This window comes from Gossypium arboreum, chromosome 11 (genome assembly GCF_025698485.1).
Source record: "Gossypium arboreum isolate Shixiya-1 chromosome 11, ASM2569848v2, whole genome shotgun sequence".
NCBI classification, from domain to species: domain Eukaryota; kingdom Viridiplantae; phylum Streptophyta; class Magnoliopsida; order Malvales; family Malvaceae; genus Gossypium; species Gossypium arboreum.
Window position 1 is genome coordinate 5,090,529 of NC_069080.1, and position 16,417 is coordinate 5,106,945.

At 34.8% G+C, this 16,417-nt stretch overlaps 3 protein-coding genes and 1 non-coding gene across 4 annotated transcripts; 3 read left to right on the top strand and 1 right to left on the bottom strand.

Moving 5' to 3' along the window:
* Nucleotides 1–520: 520 nt before the first annotated feature.
* On the bottom strand, nt 521–592 carry TRNAW-CCA (transfer RNA tryptophan (anticodon CCA)). The gene has a single exon. It is a non-coding gene; the product is annotated as a tRNA-Trp (tRNA).
* Nucleotides 593–909: 317 nt separating this feature from the next.
* LOC108479402 (protein HEAT INTOLERANT 4-like) lies at nt 910–6,823 on the top strand. The gene is made up of 14 exons (XM_017781971.2): nt 910–1,339; nt 1,775–1,813; nt 1,918–1,971; nt 2,109–2,172; nt 2,457–2,515; nt 3,022–3,146; nt 3,513–3,572; nt 4,210–4,268; nt 4,421–4,500; nt 5,170–5,208; nt 5,333–5,395; nt 5,485–5,532; nt 5,637–5,765; nt 6,189–6,823. The coding sequence occupies exons 1-14, from the start codon at nt 1,169–1,171 to the stop codon at nt 6,234–6,236; spliced, it is 1,038 nt and encodes a 345-aa protein (XP_017637460.1). The 5' UTR covers nt 910–1,168; the 3' UTR covers nt 6,237–6,823.
* A 740-nt stretch (nt 6,824–7,563) lies between these two features.
* Nucleotides 7,564–10,109, top strand: LOC108479401 (F-box/kelch-repeat protein SKIP6-like). Its single transcript, XM_017781970.2, has 2 exons — nt 7,564–8,877; nt 9,714–10,109. Exon 1 carries the CDS (start codon nt 7,718–7,720, stop codon nt 8,852–8,854), a length of 1,137 nt encoding a protein of 378 aa, XP_017637459.1. The 5' UTR covers nt 7,564–7,717; the 3' UTR covers nt 8,855–8,877; nt 9,714–10,109.
* Nucleotides 10,110–10,752: 643 nt separating this feature from the next.
* LOC108479981 (developmentally-regulated G-protein 3) lies at nt 10,753–16,111 on the top strand. Its single transcript, XM_017782865.2, has 10 exons — nt 10,753–10,978; nt 11,581–11,634; nt 11,791–11,970; nt 12,632–12,703; nt 13,175–13,234; nt 13,714–13,823; nt 14,398–14,697; nt 15,213–15,404; nt 15,606–15,657; nt 15,777–16,111. The coding sequence occupies exons 1-10, from the start codon at nt 10,937–10,939 to the stop codon at nt 15,825–15,827; spliced, it is 1,113 nt and encodes a 370-aa protein (XP_017638354.1). The 5' UTR covers nt 10,753–10,936; the 3' UTR covers nt 15,828–16,111.
* Nucleotides 16,112–16,417: the final 306 nt, after the last annotated feature.

A 16,417-nucleotide genomic window follows, 5' to 3' on the forward strand; every position in this document is an offset into this window, starting at 1 on the left:
AGCTTAATTTAGTTACTTTGCCGTATTAATTGTCATGTCAATAGCTTCGATGCATGTACCAAGTATAGTTTATTTTTTTGAAAAGTTTTTCCATTGTATCTTAATTACAATATCCGAGTATGTGTATAAAAATACCAGTGCGGTTCAAGAAAAATAGAAAAATAAAGAATCTGAAAACCACAAATATTTTTGTCTGAAATTACAGCAATAAATGAATCCACTCCATAAAACAAAATTTAAATCTGCAAAAGATTCTTCGAAGGAAAAAAAAGCTGCTTAAGATTCTTACATTTAAGTTAAATGAAACAAACTGCACAACTGATGTCGGGTTGATAGACGAGGTGCTTGGCTCCGGGTAGGCGTGCAAAATTGTAAGGGTTTTTAGGTAAATGGGGAAGAGAAGGTGGAGAGTTTTCTGTTTGGAGAAAGGGACTTATTTTAAAAAAGGGAGAAATTTTAGGGGCATTTTTATGAATATCGATAGTAAAATTATAAAAAGGAGCCGCTTTGATCTGGATTTTGAACCCGACGTGAATCGAACACGCAACCTTCTGATCTGGAGTCAGACGCGCTACCATTGCGCCACGGATCCGCGTTGGTTTCGACATTGATAATACTTATTCCTGTAACATAGGAAACAATCAAATCTACTTTTCAAAAATTTGTTTAATGTCTTTAAATTACATATCAAGTTCAAATTTCATTGAAGAAAAATGTAAATTAAATGTTAAATATCAGATTTATTATTTTTAAAAATTGTATATATCAAGTCAGAGCAATTGCTAAAAAAAAAAATCATGACGAAAAGATTTTTAAATCCAACTGTAATATAAAGTCATGTGAAAACTATTTTTAATATTTTTATTATTTAAAAGAAAATTAAATTCCCCTCCATTCAATTAAATTCAAATTGAAATATAATTTTTTTGGAGCAGCCGCTTGAGCCGGCCACCAAAATTTCAAAAACAGAAAAGCGCCACAATAGTTGAGTTTTGTCTATCGTTTACTTGCATCTTTCAGAAAGAAAAAAAAAGTATCGTTCAGTTGCCGCTATAGAATTTGAATACGGATCCATCGCCAATCTCCCTAAATAACACTCGCTCTCTCTCATTGACTCACCTGCTTTGCCTTTGTTTTCTTTTTCATTTTTAATAATAAAAAATTCAAAATGAAGAAGGGAGCTAAGAGAAAAGCGGCCTCTCAGAAACAAGAAGAAAATGAAGGAAAAGCTTCACAAAAGAGTCAAAAGGAAAACCTTAAACCTCTTCCCAAAGCTAAGCGTGCTAAGACCTCCAAGCCTCAGTCCCAGCCTGAGTTCTTCGAAGATAAGCGTAACTTGGTAATATAATTTCTTCGTTTCATTTTATTTTCTTCCATGTTTTAAGTTTGTTGTTTTGGATTTTAATTTTCTTTATATACATATCATGAGTTTCGTGTTTACTGAATATCTGGATAGTTACAAGGTTAAAAGATTTAGGTTATGCGCTATTTTTCTTACTGATGTTGATTTTTTGAACTTAATATTTGAGAATTTAACTGTGGAGAACGCCGCGGTGAAGTTTAAATTTTAGTATATGAGCTTTCCGCATTCTTATGTGAAGATTAGTGCTAAATGGATGCAAATATGGAGCTTAAATTCTATTTATGGAGATAGTTAAATTTCTTTTTTTTTTTTGGGGGTGGGGTGGGGTGGGGAAGTGAAGTCTTGGCTTATTTTTGTTTTTTTTGTTTTTAAATTAAATTTTGATGAAAACTATCAATTTATTTTCTGCAGGAAGACTTATGGAAAGCTGCATTTCCTGTTGGAACTGAGGTTGGAATTTTGAATTTCGTGCGTTGAATATAATTTTTTGTTTGTCTTTTTAATGAATTTGAGTTCTATTGCTTATATTTCGTTTTTCTTTTGTTGTGTGGAAGTGGGATCAATTGGACTCAGTTTACCAATTCAACTGGAACTTTTCGAATCTAGAAGTGAGTTGCAGGAGTTTTTTTGGCTTGGTCTTTTCTCATTTTTAGTTGCTAGTTTGCTGCTTTTGTTTTCTCCCAAGTAAATCCGAAATTTGGTTTAGAGCTGACTATACGTTTTTACTGTTCATTTTTCTGGTCAGGATGCATTTGAAGAGGGAGGAAAGCTATACGGGAAGAAAGTTTATCTCTTTGGTTGTACGGAGCGTAAGTAGCTCACAGCCCTGGCCCTTTTTTTCTTTTTGCACATTAATATAGACAAATTGCGGTTTCGTGAGGGAGAAAATGGGGTTTTATGCCATCATCTGCAATACCTCTTTTATTGTTAATTATTTATTATCATGTTTAAAGGTAAGAAAGAGACCTTGTGCGTTAGTTCTTGATTTGAGCCACGTTCCCGTAAGTTTCTTTCTTGCATCATGTAGTTTCAATTTACTCTGATCTGTTCCTTTTTATGCTTTGTTAATTTTAGTTATTTTTTATTTGTGTAGCTCAACTGGTTCCTTACAAGGGAGAAAATAAAGTCATCTGTATACCTGTGGTTGTGGCTGTAAGTTCTAACATTATTGTGAAGTGATTTTAATGCTTGTCATGCTAAACTGATTCAAAGCACGTTTCTTTCTTCTTCAACTTGTGATGAGTGGGTGGGGTTGTAATAAAATCTTATTCAGCCTTACCTCTGTGTGGTTTCGAAGTTATATATTCCATTGCTGATCTCATTTTAACATTTGTGTTGCGGTTGTCAGCTTAGAATCTCTGAACTTGGGGCTTCCATCTGAATGTCCTGTATTTTTCTTTTGATAGAAAGAGTTAGTGTGCTGTCACTTTTAATATGGACAAAATTAGGAACATTCTTGAATGTTGGAGAGTTAAAATCTTCTCACTTCAGTTTTGTTTCTTTTATGATTTATAACTTTGCATCTTTGTTTTTTTGTTTAGTGGTCACTGCAACTACATAATTATTAATGGTTCAGGAGATTGATTTATCTTCTTTACCCCATGATCCAGTTGTATTTTCTTATCAACTAATCTTGGACTTTTGGTTCTTCTTTCCAGGTTGTGTCTCCTTTCCCACCTTCAGATAAGATTGGTATTAACTCGGTGCAGAGAGAAGCTGAAGAGATTGTTTCAATGAAACAAATGAAAATGGATTGGGTTCCATATATTCCACTTGAGAAAAGGTTCCCAGTTTTGATCTTTTTCTTCTGATCAGATTTAAAGTTGTTTAGGGGAATTATTTAATTTTGTTAATCCATATAGTTGGCCAAGTTGATATATGAAATATTATCTATTTTCGTTTTTATTAATTTTGATTTGAAATCTGTTTTTGCTAAATCCAAAAGCACTAATGCCGCAAACTGATATTGCTATGAATGAGAGTTACATACAAAAGCTTTACATTGTAAATGAGAAAAAAAACTGTTAATTTTTAGGTAAAGCTTGTCACTTTTCTACTCGTAATGGACAACAAAATTATGATTGCCTACTGCTTCAATTTGATTTTGAATCAATTTTTCACTCGATTGCATGTTTTTATTCCTCTACAGAGACAGCCAAGTAGATAGACTGATATTTCAAATATTTATCTTAAGTTGCACGCAAAGAAGGTATAATTATGCACCCTACCACTTACAATCCTCTTTAATTTTATTTGTTTGAAATTGTCAACTTGGGTCACATTGCTTCTTTTGGTCCTCTCTAAATGAATTTTGCCATATTAAAGGTAGACTTGTATGTTTTGTACGTGCTCCGGAGGGTTTAAGTGCCGGAATCCGGTTTGTTTCCTTTGAGTTGTCAGTGCACTCTGATAAGCTTTGTTGTTGTGTCCATGCTTGAACAGTACATCAAACAAAGTGCTGAGACTGAGAGACTTCTGTCCTGCTTATTGAAAATAACAATATCACTGAACCTTGTGGTCATCCACAAAGGCTTGAGCACTTTCCTATCAATTTGCATTGATAATATTTGGACCTTATGATTTCCTATTAAAATGTCCATGTCTGTAGAACACTATGTAATGTTCGTGCATGAGCAATGTTGGCCATTTGATAATGTACTTTGAACAAACATTAATTTCTGTCTTGCATGGACGGTAAACAGTTATTTCAGGGCAAGCTTACTAACTTCAAATGTCTTTCTCTATCATATTTCCCCTGAATGTGGGTGTTTTAAACCGTGTTTGTGTGTTTTCAATGCATGTGTATATATTGGGTTAACTTTTTGTATTTGAAATTCCTTCTGCAGGGTTGCTTTGAAACAAATGAAAATAGACCGACTCAAGAAATATGAGTATTGTCTGCCTTGTGAGTTCTCTAAATATCTCCGAATGTTAAATTGTGGATTATATATAACTTCGCTTATCTGCTGCTTATCCCGATGACTTGTCAAGGAGGAAAATTCGAAGGAAAAGAACACTTATTTATTGCTCTGTTGTTTGGAATGCCTCTATCGACAGATTTCTATCAGCCTTTGAAGGAAGACGAACTTGAACAAAGCACTGAGGTTCAGATAATTTTTCCAGCAGAACCAAAGCCGGTAAGGTTTTCATATTTTCTGAGAAAACTAACTCTGATCGACACTAGACTTTCTTGACATTATTGGGTGGCGTGAGTTGGTTTTAGAGGTTGAGGTTATCATGCTTTTGTAATTGGACTGTTGCATTCAGGGTTGTTTGAGTCACTGTTTTAAGGCTTACGGCTGAAAAAAGGTGTTTGCATGAATGAAGCAAAGAGTTAAAAAACAAGCCATAGACACATGCATATGTATTTATGTATGTATCCATGATACTCCTAACAGTCAAAACTTGGAGGCTTGAAGTTCAAACATTGCAGAGGGTGGGTTTCTGAAATGTGACAATGCATCCTTGTACTTGCAAACTTGAGCTATATAGTAGATGTTTAAAAAAGTTGACAAGAGATCAAGAACTAAGCATCGTTAGTTTATGGACATAATCTAGTTCTTATTTTTGAACTGTAAACTGTCCTTCAAATGAAAATATCTCACTAAAAGCAAAACCGGCTTGTTTGATGTGTCCTTGCATCTTAAAGAATTATTTTGATTGGAGAGGTTTTGGCTAGATTGTGTTGTGCCTTATTGTCCAGGCAGTGCTTGACTATACTGCGTGTATCCATTTTTATTTGGATAACTGAGGCGGCCAATCTGCCAAATATTTCGTAAATTGATACATCCGTTACGGTCTTGCAGGTTTTTTGTGAATTTGATTGGGAGTTGGATGAGCTTGAAGTAAGACTTAACTCTTTCATCATCATGTTATTGTCCAATTAGCATGATTTTTTGTGATATTTGAATAATGTGAACTGGTAGCTTTGGCTGTTCATTTGTTCGTATCATTTCTACCAATTTGCAGGAGTTTACTGATAAGCTGATCGAGGCAGATGAATTAGATAAAGATCAAAAAAATGCTTTTAAGGTGAGTTTCATTTGAAGATCAGCCAATAAATTGCGGGTATTATGTATTTCCAACTACTAGTTCAACCTGACAAGCTTTTGATCTTGTAGGAGTTTGTCAGGGAGAAAGTTCGAGAGGCGAAGAAAGCTAATCGGCAGGTAATTGTTGGCAACATTGCTTCTTGACTGGTGAAAATATATTTTGGTAAGCGGTGATGAATTTGGATGTAGGCTAACTAATTTGTCCAATTCCATTGTTATAGGCAAGAGAAGCTCGCAAAAAAGCACTCGAAGAAATGAGCCAGGAAACTAAAGCAGCATTCGAGAACATGAGATTTTACAAGTTCTACCCAGTTCAAACTCCGGATACTCCTGATGTATCAAATGTTAAAGTAAGGTTCTATGAAATACTGCCTTGCACATAGTTTTAACATCATGTCTCATCAGCACTAATTGTTTTTCATACATTTGTATTAGTTATAAGCAGGTTTTCTTATAGTTGTTTTTTTCCCCTTTTTTGAAGGTCTCTTTTATAGTTATTACCAGAGCTTGTTGCATGATGAATTAAAGCATTTCATTACTTTCATGTCATTTCTTGAGATGCAATCTTCCAAGCATTGTCCAAATACATGGATTTTAAGTAAAATTGGTCAATTTCATGATTTAAATGTCATCAATGAAAAAGCAGAATAATTTATCTTTAGACACTTTCCCTATTAGTAATCATTTAGAAAATTAGAATAATGGTAGGATTGGTTATTTTTCTGAATTATACTTTTCATTTATTTATTATTTTGGGTGGTTCTGCCTTGCAGGCTCCATTTATAAACAGGTACTATGGGAAGGCTCATGAGATTCTGTAATGGAGCTTTTTGTCCAGGATCTGGTTCCAGTTGAGGGTTACTCTAAAGCCTGCTTCGGCTTACCGAGCATTAGTCTGCTTTTACCCGGGCGTTTAGTGATCATGGCACTGATGCCTCCATCAAACTCGGGTAATTTCAGATGAAAAACTCTAAATCCTAGACCTTGTGGCCTTTTAAAATTTTTTGAAGGATTCCTTCAAGCTTTAAGGTGCTAAAATCCCCTTTCCAACAGCATTAAGCATCCCTTTTCAGATTTAGCCTTATCCTTCTCAGCTCTCTTTTATTCCCACTTTATGTAACTAATAGTAGAGTAACATTAATGTGGCGATTCAATTCTTTAACCAAACCTCTGGGCAAGGAAAAGGTGCACCATTAGCATATGGGATGGCTGGGGCAGGGGATCTTTCGTTCACCCAATCTACTCCTGAAATCCAATATATCCAATTCGTTCGAGGATTAATCTACTCCTGGGATCCAATATATCCAATTCACTCAAAAGTGTCTTGGTTTTTGGGTTTGGTGTTTTACTAATTCGGGTTAACTTGATCAAACTTGCTATTTATAAGTACAAAATTAAATTCTTTAAATCATGAATTATGCATATGACCATTTTTTTTAGAGCAATCATTTCATACTAATATTCAGTTTATAAACTTCAAAGCTAAAATATTTCAAGTAAATTTAATTAAAAATGCATTAAAAATTATGAGTTGTGATGTAATGGTTGTTTATCTTATTTATTAATTATGAAGTTGAGCTTTCAATTTGTATTTATGGGAATAGTGTATATTTCATGAGCAGTCTTTTATTTTTTAGAGATTATCTATGATGAGAGGATTAATTAATGCTATTGAGAGTGAATACTTTGATTTTGACCAAAAGCAAAATCCATTAAAATTTTATTTTTTATTAAATGTTTTGTAATAAAAATAATTTTAAGTACAATATGGTTATATATTATTAATAAAAATTTTACTAAAATATAATACCAAACAATATGTTAATAAATAAAAAGCAATTAGAATCATATAACACATTATTTTTAGACTACCATTTTGTGTCCGTGTTTGACATATTTTTCTAACATATTATATATATTTTTATCATGATATCTTTACTTAACAAAAGTTAACAATTAACTAATAATATTAATAATTAACTTTTATTAAATCAATCATAAAACTCAAAAAATTTTATTGCCATCATATTTAAACAAATTCACAATTAATATTAAAATTTAACCCTACCTAATAAATTGCTATATCAAAAGTGTCAAAAGACATACCAAGGAAAAAAAGAGAAAAAAAAGACATACTAAGCCTTATTTATAACGTAAAAACAAAAATAATGGTTCATGAAGTGAGCAGAGTACACATAAAAAAGGCCAAGGCCCAATCTATAAGTGACAGTTAAAATGACTCACCGCTGTCTAACTAACTCTTCCTCTCCCAACAAATTCCCCAACTACCCATCCATCAACCATGTCCACCTCCACTAACACCAACACCGACAACGCCGCCGTCAAACCATCAACTCCACCGGAACCAACACAGCCACCACGGCTAATACCATCTCTCCCAGACGACGTGGCTTTAAACATCATAGCCCGAGTCCCAAGACGCCACCACCCAACCCTTTCATTAGTCTCAAAATCTATGAAATCCCTTCTCTCTTCGCCTCTCCTTTACGCCGCCCGTTCCCTCCTCAGCTGCGCCGAGCACTTCCTCTACATCTCGCTCCGCCTCCACACCAGCCACTTCATGCGCTTCTACACACTCTACCAAAACCCCAATAACCCATTAAATCCCAAATACTCCCTCATCCCCCTCCCTCTTATCCCTTCCCCTTCCTTAGTCGGCTCCGCCTTCGCCGCCATCAACCACAAAATCTACGTCCTCGGCGGCTCCATTAAAGACGTCCCTTCTCCACAAGTGTGGTCCCTTGACTGCCGGACCCACAAATGGGAACCAGCTCCGAACATGCATGTTTCCCGCGAGTTCGCCGCTGCCGGAGCCGTTGACGATAAAATTTACGTCATCGGCGGTTGCGTGGTTGATAATTGGGCTAGGTCGAAGAACTGGGCTGAAGTTTATGACCCCAAAACGGGGAAATGGAACTCCGTTCCAAGTCCAATCCAAATCCGGGACAAATGGATGCATGCGAGCGCTGTTATTGATGGAAAAGTTTACGCTATGGCTGATAGAAACGGGGTTTGCTACGAAGTTAAAAGCGGGAATTGGGAAACGGTGGACAGTGATTTGGATAATGGGTGGCGAGGGAGAGCTTGCGTGATCGATGGGGTTTTGTTTTGCTATGATTATTTGGGGAATATAAGGGGGTATGATGTGAAGAAAGGGACTTGGAAGGAATTGAAAGGGTTGGACAAAGGGTTGCCGAAATTTCTATGCGGTGCTACAATGGCGAATTTGGGAGGGAAGTTGATGGTGGTCTGGGAATCAAAGAATGGAGGTGGGAAAGAAACGGAAATTCGATGCGCTGAGATTCAGGTGAAGACAAATGAAGCTGGGGAGTTATGGGGGAACATTGAGTGGTCTGATGTTGTTCTTTTGGTTCCCAGAGAAGCTTCCATTGTTCATTGCTTGGCAGTTGCTTTGTGATACTCAATGGAAACGGTTGGCTGGTAAAGTTTTTTGCTTTGAATCCTTCTAATTTGGTACTCTATTGTTAACATCTTGAATTTTCATCTTTATGTGAAAAACAATGATCTTTACTAACAGACTCCCATGTTAGATACAAATTGGGACATCAAGAACCTCCTTCAATTCTTGTTGATGATGCTATCATATAAAAAATTCTCTTACATTGGTCTTTTTTAGCTGATTCTGTACGATATATTATTGGCATACGATTGACATACATGTGGTAGTTAAAGAAAATTAAGTGTCGGAGCAACATAGCTTAAGGGCCTTAGGCTATTTTACAATTGCAGATTTGATATTTTGCCTCTCTTTTTCTCAATCATTGTCTAACTTCCATGGAGAAGGTGGTAAAGGTCTCATGGAGTAGTGTTTACCTTGTTACTCAGACTCGAGAAATAGGTATGTGTCCTACATGAGTATGCTCAATTTTTCATATATTCGGAGGAAGTACGTGTGAAGCACGAGTGTCTACATAGATCCTTCAATAAAAATGAAGAGCTGGAATACTATAGGTGTTTACGGCTACTTAATCTCCTTGCTTATTCTTATGGAATCAGGATCTGATAAATAAATCAGGAAACAAACTTTTCATTTTCTATCACTAAAGCATGAAATAGTTAAGCAGACCTGTTTATAGAATCTTTATGTGGGTGTTTCCAACTTTGCTTGTATATTATCTAGCTCTTTTATCTGGACATAACATTTAACTTATAAAAACTTGAAGCTATTTTCTTATGTCCTCGTTAATATTTTTCATGGTTGCAACTTTCTTAGTTCTTTTGTTGATGCTTTATATTGATGCTATCATCTTTACCAGGAGGAATGTGCCATGCCAGAAGCAGCAAAGCTTTGGATTGAGCCATCCCACTAAAGCGATGTGCTGTTAAACTCCATGGAAATGGCATTGCAATCTCATGGTCGAGGTGGTTCACATTCTCTTCTAAGGTTACTTTGCTTAGAAAAGCTTATTTGCATTTCGGAAATAACAGTTATAATCAATGTATTTATGTGGCCGTTGAAAATAAAGGAGTTTTATTAACTTCAGTACTGTCCACCGTGTGAGAGTGTCTGTAGCACATGTAATGTAAGTGGTGATATCATTGTCATCATATGTTCTTTCCCAAATTATGATTTGGATATAATGTTAGAAATTTTAAGTTGTAAATGTTTGTTTATAGTTGAATTTATTGAAGTTGGAACTTATTTGTAAAAATGTTAGAAACGTTTGTTTCTAGTGTGTTTTTAGAGGTTGACCGATTGGTGGTGATTCAATTCATCTAATTAATTCACTCGATCAGTAAAGAGAGAATATTTAGTACTTATCTAATTGTTTTTTTTTTCGAGGAGGGTAAAACCCAGCAACTCGATTAGCTCAATTCGAGTCTAGACCACACTTGGGGCGATGAACACCCTAGCTATCAGGTCAACACACGGAATTCAATTGTTTCTTTTTTTAAGTTGTAGTATAGTTACAAGTACAAAATAGAATACAAATTGCAAGTATCAATATAAATATATGTTCAACTAATATAATTCATAGCGGGACTTGAACTCAATCCTTATCAAAACTACATTGGATATTAGACAATTAGAGTAAATATACTACATTGAACAATTAGAGTAAATATACCCACTATTTTCACAAAATTATTTTAAATAAGGTTAAAATGGCATAAATTTTACAAAATTATTTAAAAATCAATAATATAAATAAGATGTAAATATCCTAAAAGACAAAAAGATAAGATGTAAATATACGAATAATCAGCTTGAGAAAAAAAATGTTTAAAGGGAATTGGAGAACATGGCTGAGAGCCCAATTTACTCAGCAAGGAATACCTGTAAATAGCCCAACCCAAAACATTAGCCGCTCAATTATGTAGCTCCGAATCTGTAGCCCTATTGTCCGATTAATTTCGTTTTCTCTAGCGCTGCTTCTTCATCTTCTCCTCCTTCACCTCCCCAAAGTATCCGAAACCAATCCCCAAACCGCCGCCGTCCGATTATTGTCATCTTAATTACTATTATTATTTTGTAACAATGGCCACTGTCATGCAAAAGATCAAAGACATCGAAGATGAGGTTTTCTTTCTTCCTTTGCTTCTTAACTTTTTTTCACATTATTTTGATTTTAGTTCATAGGATAATCTCTCGGTTCCATTATGCTGCCCTTAATTACCGATAATACCAAATGCATCTTTTTTAATATGCTATTTGTGTACTTTTGCTTCTATTAGCCTCGTAGTTGTTGAATTTCTGAATATATTTTCGAATAATTCAAGGTAAACTTCCGTACTATTTAGTGTCCTGGGAAATATTAAGAATGCTTCCATTTTCTTATTTTATTTATTTATTTGAAATTTTATGCCTTGAAGATAATATTTGAGGGTCAGATTTTGTAATTTAGTTTTATGTTTTTCTGGTTAATAAGATGGTAAACAAAACTGAATCCTTTTTGTTGTGCTTCGGATATTTATTTTTTACATGTATATTCATCTTAAAGATTTTTTTATGGGAATGAATTGCTGAATGAGAAAGATTTATTGTTTTCGTTTTCTAAAAGTTTCAAACCTTTATTTCCTGAAAGGCAAATGTGTCCTTGAAACATGATAAACTGCTAAAGCTCGATGCATTCCAGTGTAACTAAATATTGTCCTTTGTTTTATGATTTTTTTTTTTTTCAGATGGCAAGGACTCAAAAGAACAAAGCAACAGCTCATCATCTGGGCTTGCTCAAGGTGAAAATTTGCTTTTAATTTTTGTTCAGTTTTGTTTTGGTTCAGTTGTGGAATATGCCATTGCATTAAAAGCTCCGTGATTTGCATTTTCTTTTTTGTTGGTCTTCATTTTCATCAGTTGAAATCATTTATGTGTTTATTGGTCATTTGGGTTAGGCCAAACTTGCAAAGCTACGAAGAGAACTCCTTACACCTTCATCAAAAGGAGGAGGTGGTGCAGGTGCAGGTGAAGGTTTTGATGTTACCAAAAGTGGAGATGCAAGAGTTGGTCTAGTAGGTTTTCCTTCTGTGGGGAAATCTACGCTTCTTAACAAGTTGACAGGAACATTTTCAGAGGTATGAATGACTTCTTTTTATGTCATGATGGGGCTATGCCCCCATATGCTTGTGTCTTCTGTTAGCAGAAGTTCTGTAGTTTGATTTTGTATTGAAAACCTGTTTTTATTGCCTTGCAAGACTTATGAAATTTGGTGCTATTCTTCTCTACCAAAACTACGTTGGCAAGACATTAAAGAATGGAAATTTCTGGAGGGGGAATAGGGTTAGTATAAAAGACAGGGAAATTATGTATGGTTGAAATTGTGAAGTACGATGTTCTCTGAATCTTCAGGTACCTTGAGCTTGAGTTACCAATGCCCATAACATGTTAGGTGGATATATTTGTGGAGGTCCAATCCTTAAAACATATGGAAGACCTATAAATAACTAAATATACCCATCTGTGTCCAACACTCACCTCTCTGATTCTGAATAGCATACCATTCCTTAGTTGACATTGCTAGTAAATTCCTTTGTCTGTTTGCTTTTGTTGGTATTTCTTCATGCTGTTTTAATTGACCGAGAAGAATGTTTAGCGTAAATTTTTTTTCTCAATTCTTTTTTATTGTTGGGAATCAGAGGACAAGAGGGCCGAGTATAACATGTTCTCCTTGGAAGCTTTTGCTTGAATATAGTGCAGTTCTGAAGACTGATGAACTTGTGTTTTTGTGGTTTATAGGTTGCTTCCTATGAATTTACTACATTGACTTGTATCCCGGGTGTGATCATGTATAGAGGGGCTAAAATCCAGGTACTTCTTTATTTAACAAAGATTGATGTATTTTTTTGCGGTTTTCCTCGTTGATTAAATTTTAGTCATGGTATTTGGATAATTGATGTTTCCCTTTTGTCTTGCATGCTATTTTACCGTTGAGAGTGATGTACAAAATGACACAAAGCAAGACGCAGTTCTTAGTTCTGTTTAGATATTCCATAAAGTTGAATTTGTCAGGATTTGCATAGGCACCTTTTAGTTTTAAGTTAATGTTTTTAAATCAGTGTCTCGTTATGCTTTAGTTTTCAAGTATTTGCTGTCATCTGATGCCTTAACTATCATGAGAGCTATGCTATTTGCATTGAATATGTGGTAAATCATAATGCGGCACTATAATAAGTCTCATATATTTTCCCTCTTACGACATCATGATGCTTGATATTTGTTAGATAACCTTTTTCTTGAATATGAAAAACTCATTAATCCCTCTGTTATTATGATTTGCAGTTGTTGGATCTTCCGGGTATTATCGAGGGTGCTAAAGATGGCAAGGGTAGAGGGAGACAGGTGAACACAATTAGTTTTGTCTGAGATAGATGATTTTATGCTATCATTGCTTATATGCTTAGCTTTAAAATTACTTTTGATTTACAACTTAGAATGGTAATTTTGCATTTCTATGGTTTAATGTTTATTTATTTTAGTTTTATTCTTTTTATTATTATTATTATTAGTGCTTCTATTGCTTGTATGACTAGCTATTAATTTATTTTGGTTTTGCAACTTAGAATGGTTCTTTTGTCATGTTAATGCTATGCCAGTGTCATTAAAGATTATGCACTTGAGCAGAGGGGATCTCATCGAGCTAATTTGTACATGTTGTCATGAATGTCTGAGAATAGTATGATTATATGTCAAATATTTTCTGAAAATTGTTGTGGCCCATAGCATTATTGCTTTTCAGTTTAGATGCTGCTGATTTCTGATCTTCCATTTCATGCTTATGCATTGTTGCAAGTATTTTAAAGAAATGCTATTTTATCCAGGTTATCAGCACTGCCAGGACATGTAATTGTATATTAATTGTTCTTGATGCAATAAAACCAATAACTCACAAGCGTCTTATCGAGAAAGAGCTTGAAGGCTTTGGTATAAGGTAACATTCATACCTTTCTTTTGCCTCCTGGTGGTTTCACCTTGATAATTCTCGGGCCTATTTTGCATATGCTTTTTTTTTTCTCATTTTTTATATATTTTTTCTTTCTAAGCAAGTTCGGTTTATTAGCCACTTACTGCCTATACATGTCCTTCAATGTGGAGATCATTGAGGAATAGGAAATTATAACAATGGCACTTTAAAAAAGTATACATGCCTATAGAACTTTTATCTGGAGATCACAGATGATTTTAAAATTTATCTTGAAGGACTTCTAGTTCAATAAATAATGTTGATGTCAAAATAGGGCCAGATCAGATTTTTGACTCATTTGGAATTTAGTATAACATGGGTCAGTTCTTGCTAATAATTGAAATGTAGTAGTATATGTCTTGGAGCATCCATATTTCCTTGTTGCTACCGTTCTTCAGCTGCATGTATATGGTGGTTTTAAAATCCCATTTGTAGCAGTACTTTATTTCTGAAACTCTGTACCATTTTCTAGCTTCATTCTTGCTTTCAAAGTATCTCAGCTTATTCTGCTGTCTAACTATTTTTGTTTTGTTGGGGGCAGGTTGAACAAGGAACCACCTAATTTGACATTCAGAAAGAAGGACAAGGGTGGTATTAATTTCACCTCCACTGTTACTAATACTCACCTGGACCTTGACACTGTAAAGGCAATATGTAGTGAATACCGAATTCACAATGCTGATATCACTCTAAGGTATGATGCAACTGCTGATGATCTAATAGATGTCATTGAAGGCAGTAGGATATATATGCCTTGCATCTATGTGGTGAACAAGATTGATCAGATTACACTTGAAGAGCTGGAAATATTGGATAAACTTCCTCATTACTGCCCAATCAGGTAATTTCCCCCTAATCCTTTGGGAAATTGTCTGACTGTCCTTTTGCTATCACATTTCGTTCAAAGTCATGATAGTATTGGGATCTACTACATCGAAGTATTTTTGTTCTAAGATGCAATTGTCTTTGTGATTGACTTCAAATAATAGTTATTCCAGAGACGCGTTAAAGTGTTTTATAGCAAGCACTTAGGAGATGGGAACAAACCTTGTTTTGATTAAACAAAACCATCAAATTTGTTTTCAGTTGAAAACCTTCAAAAGATGATTGCAATGCCTGGGGTAGCTTTTTGGGATAAGATGAGCTGGAGTTGGGTGGCATCTAACGCTGATTATTATGGCTGTAGTTCCTGACGTTTGAGCTAATACTACTAGCCTATGATTGGTTTCTGATTGTTCTCCAAACTCGTGTCACCTTTAGTCTTATTGGATTCCTTGTTAGGATTGATTTGCAGCAACTATGTTTTCCTGTTCATTGATAATTTTTTATAATTTCTTTTTTCCAACTACTGTGAAGTGCTCACCTGGAGTGGAACCTCGATGGTCTCCTGGATAAGATATGGGAGTATCTTAATTTAACTCGCATATACACAAAACCAAAAGGGATGAACCCAGACTATGAAGATCCTGTTATCCTGTCATCGAAGAGAAGGACAGTTGAGGACTTCTGCACTCGAATTCATAAAGACATGCTTAAACAATTTAAGTAGTAAGTATCCTTTCCAAAACTTTAATGCAGTATGGCGTCAAGTCATAGCATTTTCTTTTACTTGCATACTTTGTAGCGGCAATGTGTTTTAGAAATCTGCCCTAAGATTTAGCAATTATTTACTCTCTTTTTTTACCATATTTAGAATCTAATTTTCAAAATTCCAGTGATTAAGTTGTTAATCTGGCCAAATGTTTACAGTGCACTTGTATGGGGATCAAGCGTAAAACACAAGCCTCAAAGAGTTGGCAAGGTTTGTTCTGATTTCTCTTATTTAAACAGAGCTATAACATACGCCACCACTTTGCTCCTGGTTTCTTAGACTTGGCAATCCATATTCATGTGGGCAATTTTTGTTGGATATTGTCCCAGGATCATGAACTTGAGGATGAAGATGTTGTTCAGATTATCAAGAAAGTGTGATTTGAGGATATTGGAATTTATGCCTTCTTGTTTTAGGAATCCCATGAATCATATTGCTCAACATTGTAAGCTGCTGCCATTTAGGTTGTGGAGCTGGAAATTAGGTGAAAAACGTGACAGCTTGAATGTGTAATTAAAAGCCATTTTGTTGTCAAGCTCTTGTGATCTGATTATCTCGTTCCCCTTTTGCTTTGTTGCGATACACTACTAAAATACTATAGAACTAGTTGGAAATTTTCATCTTTTCTAAGTTATGAGAGAAATGGCATTAGTCACTATAATAATTTCATTTCATTTCAACCCCTAAGTACATCTATCTGTAGATCTTGTTGGATTCAAATCCAATAGATAATTCAATTTTTGGACAGGATAGTGACACCTCGTACAGAAATTATTCCTGTTTATCCATTTTCACTTTGCTTCTTTTTTCTTTTTCTTTTTTTTTTTAATCTTTCACATTTTAGTCTAGTTAAGGTTAAATTTATCGGGATTTACTACATTAGGCCGTTCTTCTATTTTCTAATATAATTTTTTAATCTTTCTCATTCAAATGGTTCTTAATAGAAAATAAAAATCGAAACTTCAACTGA

Coding starts and splice junctions, on each gene's coding strand:
- LOC108479402 (XM_017781971.2), top strand. CDS start 1,169: ATGAAGAAGGGAGCTAAGAGAAAAGCGGCCTCTCAGAAACAAGAAGAA. Junction 1,814..1,917: donor CATTTCCTGTTGGAACTGAG/GTTGGAATTTTG, acceptor GTTGTGTGGAAG/TGGGATCAATTGGACTCAGT. Junction 4,269..4,420: donor ATATGAGTATTGTCTGCCTT/GTGAGTTCTCTA, acceptor CTCTATCGACAG/ATTTCTATCAGCCTTTGAAG.
- LOC108479401 (XM_017781970.2), top strand. CDS start 7,718: ATGTCCACCTCCACTAACACCAACACCGACAACGCCGCCGTCAAACCA.
- LOC108479981 (XM_017782865.2), top strand. CDS start 10,937: ATGGCCACTGTCATGCAAAAGATCAAAGACATCGAAGATGAG. Junction 12,704..13,174: donor ATAGAGGGGCTAAAATCCAG/GTACTTCTTTAT, acceptor TATGATTTGCAG/TTGTTGGATCTTCCGGGTAT. Junction 13,824..14,397: donor CTTGAAGGCTTTGGTATAAG/GTAACATTCATA, acceptor TGTTGGGGGCAG/GTTGAACAAGGAACCACCTA.